At 40.9% G+C, this 9,786-nt stretch overlaps 2 protein-coding genes across 2 annotated transcripts; one reads left to right on the top strand and one right to left on the bottom strand.

The window, feature by feature from the left end:
* Nucleotides 1–225: 225 nt before the first annotated feature.
* LOC109398105 (RAB6-interacting golgin) lies at nt 226–5,036 on the bottom strand. The gene is made up of 4 exons (XM_019670467.3): nt 4,877–5,036; nt 4,329–4,812; nt 1,095–1,235; nt 226–1,031 (listed from the first exon to the last, which is right to left on the bottom strand). The coding sequence occupies exons 1-4, from the start codon at nt 4,950–4,952 to the stop codon at nt 776–778; spliced, it is 957 nt and encodes a 318-aa protein (XP_019526012.3). The 5' UTR covers nt 4,953–5,036; the 3' UTR covers nt 226–775.
* A 427-nt stretch (nt 5,037–5,463) lies between these two features.
* Nucleotides 5,464–9,315, top strand: LOC134288270 (uncharacterized protein K02A2.6-like). The gene is made up of 2 exons (XM_062852587.1): nt 5,464–6,631; nt 6,803–9,315. Exon 2 carries the CDS (start codon nt 7,320–7,322, stop codon nt 9,312–9,314), a length of 1,995 nt encoding a protein of 664 aa, XP_062708571.1. The 5' UTR covers nt 5,464–6,631; nt 6,803–7,319; the 3' UTR covers nt 9,315.
* The last annotated feature ends 471 nt before the right edge of the window (nt 9,316–9,786 follow it).

Genomic DNA, 9,786 nt, shown 5'->3' with positions numbered 1-9,786 from the left:
CTTCGAGAAAACCGCCTTTATAAACTATTCGCCATACAATATTTTTGCAATTTAAGTCTCTCAAATAAAGACAAATCAATCAATCAATTTTGCAATTTACTTTTAGCGATTTTTTGCGCATATAAGCTAGTGCTAAATTGGTCGATGCGGAGGAAAACAGCAAAAGCATTTAATTCATTGTAGGATAATTTAGAAGCTTATCATCAAATTATAATAAAATACGTATTATTCTTAATAGTTGACATAACTGTTTTTATTTTATAGTATAAAATGTATCGTATTTGAGGAGTAAATATGTATCAGCTTTCCCATTACGTCTATTGCTATCATTGTCAATGTTGTATAATACGTTTGGAACATTAAAATATCATTCACAATAGCACCTTGTCAAGGTTTCTCACGATCTATCGAAAATTTGTGTTTCATATTTGTTCATTTGTAAGTTTGTTGTCTGTCGTTAAACGCTTTTCGTACCTACTGTGCAACAAATATTTAGAAAATAGTGAAAAATATAGTGTACTTATTTAAGATAAACTTTAGATGAGCAATAAGTTAAATGGTTATTCAATAGTAGCTATTAAAAGATTCAGGAAAAGTAAAATAATCAGTAGAATACAGTTGGAATAAGTGCATTCCTAGAAATAAAACCTTCCACGCTAAATGCAAGGATAATACAAGTTCACATATTGCTTTCGTATTTTTGGTTATTTGTTGCTTATCATCGGTTAGTACGTCACATCAAGGCAGTTGCTATTCCACGCATTACATTTATGGATCACTTTTGCGGCGTTTCAACCGTAGAGGAAACACTGGACGCATTCGAATCACCGTTGATACTGCTATCGTCAAATTCTCCATTCAAAGATAGGCCGACCTTTTCCATCAGTTCCGACAGGCGTTTTGCCTTGCGTTCTTCATTGTGCGAAATGATCGTACAAAGATGCTCGGTTAGCATTTCCTTACGCTCAAGAGCCTGGTGCAGTTCAACTTTCGCTTTGAGGAAGAGATTTTCGATGTTGAGGTAATTTTTCCTAAAAACAATAAAAAATCTGAAATTATGAAACTTTAACAGTAAGGAAAGACAGTGAACTTACTCAACGTTAGAAAAGTGTAGACTGGCAGCATCTATCTGTTTTCTAAGAATTGCTACATCAGTTGCTAACTCCGAGTCCAATTTGCCCAATTCCGTTTTGATTTCTTGCAGCTTGTTAGCTTCAGCAGCAGTCTTTTGTGCACTGGAAAATAAATAAAGCAAACATTTTTAATAAATCAATATAAACTTCCCTATTTATAAATATTGTTCTTCAAAATATCATGACAATTGAAAGGAAATGTAAAAAATGTGGATATTTGACAATATAGGTAGGTACTGTCTTTTGAAAGAAATTAGTAGAAATCATCAGAATGGTTCGGTTTATTCAATTGGCTTCTTTAGCGTCGTTCTGTAATTCTGTAATCTCAACGCATCCTCTGGCTCCGTTGCCTATCTGCGTTTTCCCTCCGCTGAGCGATACGTCTACCGGACGGAGTACGACGAGTGAGTGGGTGAGTAGCATGAGAATAGATGACCGCACACTTCGTAGTTGCTACTCTGTGATTGACCGGAGCAATCAAAATTGATTGCCAATGAATACTGCTTGGGATTAGCTTACTATTCTCAATGTGCACAGTTCGAGAACTCCCAAAGGTCAATAACGGCGCTGGCTACGTCCTTACAGTCATCGAGGATGGGAGGGAGTGTTAGTAAGACAACCGTTGTTATGAAGACCGAAAATCTCAGTGTCTCCCCGATCGGCTTAGGAAGTAGGGTAGAGTAGGGTAGGGTAGGTACATTGTTAGTCTAGGAGTCATCTATGGTTGGTGATGCGATCTGACAATGGATAAATCGACATTAACCGCTACGCACAAAAAATATGCGAGAAATAACAATTTCAATTCAATTCAATGGACTACCAGCTTTGCACGCAGCCACAGTTGATCAGCAGGAGTAAATCAATTTAATTTTGTACGGTGAAATGCATCTAAACTTGAATTACTTGAAATACAAAGTTTTTCCCGAAAAAATATTTGGTAGGCTTAATAGTGGTCACCATTGTGCACAACCACTACCAATTATTTTTCCACGTTAAGGAGGATCATTCTAGACGATTTGCCTTGAGTGAAATTCGAACGAACTTGTTTTACTACTCTTACCAACTGATGACAAGTAGAATGTCCCTTTTTGAAACCGAACTGCTGGTTCGGGATAATACTGGCAGTGCTCAGGTGCGCTTCGATGCGAGATATGATGAACCTTTCCAGTAGCTTACTTAGACAGGAAAGAAGACTAATCGGCCGATAGTTGGATGGGAGCGTCGCATCTTTATTAGGCTTGGGGATGGCAATCACAACGGCGTGCTTCCAGCGAGAGGGGAAATAGCAAATTTTTAAGCATGCCGAAAAGAGGTTAGCCAGTACTATCACGCCTTTTCGTGGAAGATTTTTTAGCAAAACGTTTCTAATTTGGTCCTCTCCAGGTGCTTTTTTAATCTTCAAGCTGCGGATATGTCTTTTGACGTCTTTTGGGCGAATTATGCATGAAGTGTCAGGCACAGGGACAGCCTGGTCAATGTACTCCGAAAAGTGGGTTACATTTCCAACGGTAGTTGGGTCACTTACCATCGAATTAGTATGGAATTTGGCAAAGCTATCGGCGAGTACTTTGGCCTTCAATGCTGGAGAGGCGACTAGTGTGGCATTATCAAAATGTGGTGGGCTGTACTTACAGGTATTTCGCAGAGCTTTTGTTATTTTCCACATTTGGTTGCACCCATGTTCCAGCGTTTGAAGAGTTTCTCTGAATGTTCGAAAACAAATCTGGTTGCATTCTTCTGTGATTCTAGAGTTGAGCGATTGGAGAATTTGTTTGTCCTTTGGTTCTAATCCATCTGGTGAATGTAATTACGGCTCAACAAGTTAGCTTATGAACTTTGAAGGCTATAGCCTTTATTATAATTTACGATTTTTGAATTTTTGATCTGATAGTTCGACCGGACTAACCACTTGTTTTGAACATTTGCTATCAACCTCGGGGGAAATTTTATGTATTCTTGCAAGCATTCGTGAAATGCGATATATGATGTGAGTTTATATGGAATTTTCTTAAACAGTGGAAACCCTGGAGTTAGACAAGAAAGAAGTCTCAGTTTGCAAACAAAGATTGTGCCACCATGTCATGGCGAAAAAGTTTATATTGCCTTTAGTAATGAAAGTAAATTTTACTGAAATGTGCATATGCGAATAACTAAAAAGCTTTACGTAGTAGTATTCAATAATGCTACAAAATCCTTTTGTGTATTATGATTAAAATTCCCTTTGCTTAGTATTCAAAGTAGGTAGTATCAATGTTGAGGGCATGCAAAGTTCTAATATGGTCGTAATGTCGTATAAAAGTTGAAAATGAAGAATTCAATTGAATTTCATCTATGAATCATGTTCTCATTACAATATGTTATCTTTTTAGAGTTTTTCCCATGTGCGCAGAATTAGGAACATAAGTGCGCAGAATTAGGAACATAAGTGCGCAGAATAAGGAACATTCCAAAAAAGGGTGCGCAGAATTAGGAACAGAGACACACTTTAGAATTTTCATGATTTTACATATACATTGAGTGTTTTGTATAAGAATTACATTTTTTCCTCATTTACAAAGCTAATAACTATGTGCAGTCAAAAATTCAGCCAAATCGGTTCGATTTGGAATTTGTTACATCTGATTGGAATTGAAAAAGTCTTAGATGCGCAGAATATGGGCCCTCCACGGTACATATTATACAATATGATAGGAAGCATTGGCTCGAAAGGTCGCGGAGCTTTCTACATCTAAATCTTAGAAGGTGTCCAACTAGCCGTACTTTCTAATCATTCAACAGTCGCAAGAAAGTGGCCAGGACAGTCATTGACCGTTGGAAGATTGCGTCAATCTTGTCTTTGGTGCAGAGCTTAATCCATAATCTTTGTGCTTTGGCAAAGGACGGGAAGGATGCACTAGCGTTACCAGGGTTCATGTTGTCCCCTAAGGACTCCCCTTTGCTAGTTCTCAGCGCGCTAAGCGCTGTGTGTCCACGGCGAGCAGCGCATCGACAAAGAGAGGGGGCAAAATTTAAGCTCTAGTATCCTGCCGCCACTCGCATAACAGTCCCATCTTTGCTGGGTTTCCTATTCATATGGGACTGTTTTGCGAGTGGGGGCAATATACTCCACATTAAAAAAATGAATAATTCAAATATTTCATCGCTACAAACTGAAATGAAATACAATTGCATTTCATTAATGTAAATACTACTTACTGTTGTTCTATAACTTTTTGCAGCATGTCGCGTTTTTGTCGGTTCTGCTCCTGCATGAGTTTCCTTTGCTGTTCGAAATCCTTCAGGGACATTCCTTTGAAGGGAGTAGCCGAATCCGGAGTGGAACCTTTCGTCATCGGAGTAGATGCAGGCAATCCCTCTAACACTGGGCTATCCGGCACCACCGTGTGAACAGCTGCACCAGCAGCGCTACCAGGCATCAAACTCACACCGCCCGACAGTTGTTTCGGCAGTATCAGTATGGATTCATCTTCCGGTGCGTTCATCATGGCGGGCAACGGTTTGAATGCGACCGCCTGTTGAATCGGATGGTTTGGGTAAATGCTAGAATCGACGCAACTGGTGGTTGTACTGCTGTCGGCGGGCTGCGTTTGCACATGCTCTTTTGCTGGAACCGATTTCGCGGGAGGTTTTTTCTCGCCTAGCCGAACGGGCTTTTGATGGGGACGCGAAATGTTCTTTGCTGCAACGAATCAAAACCCAGCGTAAACAGCTCAAACTTGCAACGAAAATTGATTTACTCCTACCTGAATCTTTGCCATTGGTTTGCCGGGTGATTTTATAAATATCGTCGTCAGAAAAACCAACAAATTGCTTCGACATTCTTAAAAATTAAAAAATGCTATCACAAGCGGTGAAGAATGTTTACGTTTGATGTCATCAAAAACTGTTTACGCAAGCTGAAACTGACGTTTCTCTGCACAGGGTTGTGCAATCCGCAGCGGCAGCGCTATTCTTTGAAGGGTTGGATTGCACTTTGTGCGATGGCGCCCTCTGTAAGCGTCTAGGATAAACTAGTGAAGGCACTGAAAGAAATTTGCTTATTAAAATATTGTATGTTGCTTTCATAACAAAACGCGCTGCCAACTTCCAGTTGGCATTTTTGAATCATCGCAACGAATCAAGCACCACCTCTGCTGTTGTTTGTGTTAGTGAGATCGTAGAAACGTCAGACTCTTGCCTGCTGATTGGCTGCGACGACTCTGGCGACGGTTTCCACTCGCGACGGATTCAAATCGTCGCGTTCGATAAGGGGGGAAATCGTCAATAACTAAGAAAAATGGGGAAAATTTTATTTTTTTTAAATGCGACGACGACGACGACGTCCTGTAGTGTCCTGCCCTCTAGTTTAGATCGATCCGCCAGTCTATAATGAAGAGAGTATCTACATGCTGGCAACACCAGAACGGAGACCGACTGTTAGGTGATGAAGTGGAGACAGATTGCTGTGTGACGAGAGACGATGCGGACGTGTCTCTACGCTCGGTGTGAGTGAAAACCTAAATACGAATAAATATGTACTTTGTTTAACTGAATCTTGTGAAGTGATATTATTAATTGATATTGAGTGAAGCTCCTTCTGTGAATTCAACAACCTGGCGACGAGAATAGAGCAAGGTAAGCGTGAAGAAATTCCGATTAAAACTGAAATTGGATGCAAAGAAGAAAAAAAAACGCGTGAGATTTTTTTTTCAAAATGGCCGAAGGTTGCGGGAAGTGCATTTCAATTCATCGGGCGAAGAGCTGTACAAGTGATGAAGAAGAAAAGATTGGGATTTGTGAATTAGCTAATGTGCAAATGATGATGGTTTATATTGATTGTGGAATAGGGGATTTTTTTTCATATTTGGACGTGATGAGCAGTCCGTGGAGCTCGATGTGGAGGAAGGAGACGGTTGTGTGTGTGTATGTGCGCGCTGGCAAACAAAGTGGCAGTCTGATGGTGAGAGTGATGCGTTATGGAAATTGAGCAAATATTCTATCATTGAATGATCATTACTGACGGTGTGTCACGGTGGTGGAAGCGCGAAGTACAGCGGAAGGCATAGTTGTGTTGATTGTGCTGATTGATAATGCTCGCATCTATTACGATGGTGTGGTTAGAAAAGAGATAAAGAAGAAATAAATGTGAATGTAGATAGCATACGAGGAGACGACGCGACGGTTGGGACGGAAGCTGTATTCTTGCGCTCTGCTAGCAATGAATATAAAGGTATGTAGAGATGTTCAAATAAACTTTCAATGGTCTGTAAAAAAAAAAAAAAAAAAAAACGGAGAACTGATAAACACGATAAGCTTTTTCAAACCAGAAGCTTTCGAAGGTATGTGTCGAAAGACGAAACAGTTGGTTGGTTTTGTATCCTTTCGACCAGTAGCGTCAAGGGAGGTGAGGAGGTGTAAGTTATTAATTTCTGGGACATATTTGCGAATGCAATATTATCCTTCGGACCAGTAGCGTCGAGGGAGGTGAGGATGGATGTTGTGGGAACATAATTCAGTTGGTTGTACTACAGTCACTATATACACAGTCTGGCGGACTGTCACTTTCGACCGGAGCCAATCGAGCATGACGTCACGGTGTAGCATTTATCGGTGTGGACACTATGACGTCATGCTCGATTGGCTCCGGTCGAAAGTGACAGTCCGCCAGACTGTGTATATAGTGACTGTAGGTTGTACGGGCGGTGCTCAGGTGAGGTTTGAAAATACATTGATATCGTTTTACATATATGAAGTTGTATCCCTTGGACCAGTAGCGTCGAGGGAGGTGAGGATGTAGATCGGAAAAATAAATATTGTACCAGTAGCGTACAAAGGAGAGGACGTAAATGTGCAAGATGTTGTATTGCTATGCAGGCGATAAAATCCATAACAATATTAAATTTGTTTTGTTTCTTGAATTGTACGATGCAAATTTTTATTACCAGCTAATAAACGAGTCTTCAAAACACGGGTGTTCGCAAAGGTAAGTGTTAAAATTTGGATTTATTCAAATATTTTGAAACATGCGTGGGACCTCATATTGAAACGTTAATCATTCAAAATTGTAGCAATAAACTGGTTTACATCGCTAAAATAAAGTAATTTAAAAGCTTGTTTAAATAAATAACTCATTTGTTACACTATTTAAAAGAGAAGCTTAGTCGATTTTATTTATGTACATGCTCTTCCCGACAATTGAAATGCACTATGAGAATCGGAAACGTGAAATTGGGCAAAATATCAATGAATCAAAATGCTTTACAGATGGAGGAAGCAAGACCGATACCACCCTTCAGATGCGAATCGATGGAGAAACAGAAGCTGTCTCGTGAATGGGAGTCCTGGAAAGGATCATTAGAATGTTACTTCGATGCGTATTCCATTACAGATCAACGTATCATGAAGGCGAAGCTACTCCATTTGGGCGGGGTAGAGCTTCAAAAGGTATTTCGAAGCTTGCCAGATCACGATAAATTTCCCATTGTGGCTCTGGACCCAAAATACTATGATTTGGCTATCGACGTTCTGGATGCGTACTTCCGTCCAGGAAAACAAGATGTGATTGAAAGAAGGAAGCTCCGTCAATTGAAGCAGGAGGTGGGAGAAAAGTTTTCACACTTTTTGATTCGGCTTCGCCAGCAAGCTGCAAATTGCGGGTTTGAGAAATACCATACTGATGTGGGTGAGGTCTTGAGAGAAATCTATCTAATCGACATTATTGTGGAGAATTGCCGTTCTGAAGAACTAAGGCGGAGTATTTTGAAGAAAGATCGTAAGCTTGCTGAGATCGAGGAAATCGCCGCATGCATTGAAGGCACAGAACAACAGTTGAAGGACTTGAAGGAGGCAACATCAATTGTTCGTGAAACGTCAGTATTTGAGGTTCAAGGTCGGAAACAGTTGTTCCGGGATAGAAACAAGGTGACTGAGTCGACAAGTGGAACAATGAATTTTCGATCTACTTCCGGTCAATCAAATTGGAGAAACACGAATGTGTCCTGTTTTGCTTGTGGTACACCAGGGCATATTTCTAAGTCACCAAATTGTCCTGCCAGAGGCCGCACATGCCGTCACTGCAAGAAGTTGGGTCATTACGAAGCTACGTGTCGCAAACGGAAAGCCGATGTCGCGGTCGGAATAAAGCCGAAAAAGGTATTCAGCGTTGGAAACAAACATGAAAACACCGAACCAAGACTGGAAAAGTCAGAGTCTACTACTGGAGAAACAGAGAAAGTCTATTATGCTTTCTATGGGGGAAATGAGTCCAATGTGCTTCCCGGAGTAGTTGGCGGTGTGCCAATTGAGCTATTGGTAGATTCTGGGGCGGATGTCAATCTGATTAAGTTCGAAACTTGGGAAGCAATGAAAGAGAAGAGAGTTCGCGTTAGCAGATCGGTCAAAGGATGCAACAAGACATTGAAAGGATATGGTAATGACAGGCCGCTAGACGTTATTGGATCTTTTGTTGCTGATATTACTGTCGGTTCCAAAACTGCAACTGCTGAGTTCTTTGTGGTGAAAGGTGGCCAGAAAAACCTTTTGGGAGATGCAACCGCAAAGCGACTGGGTGTTCTAAAGATCGGTTTGGATATCAATCAGGTTGACGCGTCGATGAGACCTTTCACTAAGATTACTGATGTTCAGGCCCACATTCGAATGAATCAGCAATTCAAACCGGTTTTCCAACCGCTTCGCAGGGTTCCAATCCCTATGGAGGAGGCGGTGAACAAAAAGCTAGACCAACTCTTGGCTCGTGATATCATAGAAGTGAAAACTGGACCAGCGACTTGGGTCTCACCTTTGGTGATTGTTGGAAAAGCTTCTGGCGAGCCTCGTATTTGCTTGGATTTGAGGAGAGTTAATGAGGCTGTGGTACGTGAACGCTTTCCCATGCCAGTAGTCGAGGAGTACCTCGCCCGGATCGGCAAAGGCAGAGTTTGGAGCAAACTAGATATTCGGGAAGCATTCCACCAAGTGGAGCTGGCAGAGGATTCCAGGGACGTAACAACTTTCATAACCAGCCGTGGTCTTTTTCGCTTCAAGCGTCTACCCTTCGGGTTGGTAACAGCTCCTGAAATCTTCCAACGTGTGATGGAGGAGATGCTGTCGGGATGTGAAGGTTGCTATTGGTATTTGGACGACGTGATTATCGAAGGGGAGACACAGGAGGCTCATGATACTAACTTGGAGAAGGTAATGTAAACGAGTAAACTTGGTTCATATTTTTTAAACGAGCATAAATAAATGTATGAAATGTTGTTCATTTTTTTTTCTCATGTTTGAATAGGTATTAGGCAGATTGAAGGAAAGAAAAGTAGAGTTGAACTGGGACAAATGTAAAATCGGTGTCAAAGAGTTGGATTTTTTGGGGCATAACATATCGGAAAACGGTATAAGTCCTTCCCAGATCAAAATTGATGCAGTGTTGTTATTTCGAGAGCCAGCAACAGAAGCAGAAGTAAGAAGTTTTCTGGGATTAGCAAACTATATGAACAAGTATATTCCTGATTTGGCTACCTTGGCGGAACCATTACGAAAGCTTATGCAGAAGAATGTTAAATTCGAATGGGGACAAGAGCAGAACGAATCTTTCCAGGCAATTAAACAAGCGTTGGCAGCTGCTACAAAACTTGGCTTCTTCGATCCGAAAGATCATACAGCTGTGATGGCTGAT

Source organism: Aedes albopictus, chromosome 2 (genome assembly GCF_035046485.1).
Source record: "Aedes albopictus strain Foshan chromosome 2, AalbF5, whole genome shotgun sequence".
In the NCBI taxonomy this organism is placed as follows: domain Eukaryota; kingdom Metazoa; phylum Arthropoda; class Insecta; order Diptera; family Culicidae; genus Aedes; species Aedes albopictus.
The sequence above is the reverse complement of the archived record's forward strand: the minus strand, read 5'-3'. Positions and strand labels throughout refer to the sequence as shown.

Excerpts from the sequence above, each read along its gene's own strand:
- LOC109398105 (XM_019670467.3), bottom strand. The coding sequence starts at position 4,952 with ATGTCGAAGCAATTTGTTGGTTTTTCTGACGACGATATTTATAAAATC. Across the intron at positions 1,236-4,328 it reads CAAAAAGTTATAGAACAACA|TGCACAAAAGACTGCTGCTG; the intron begins GTAAGTAGTATT and ends TTTATTTTCCAG. Across the intron at positions 1,032-1,094 it reads CTACACTTTTCTAACGTTGA|GAAAAATTACCTCAACATCG; the intron begins GTAAGTTCACTG and ends TATTGTTTTTAG.
- LOC134288270 (XM_062852587.1), top strand. The coding sequence starts at position 7,320 with ATGAGAATCGGAAACGTGAAATTGGGCAAAATATCAATGAATCAAAAT.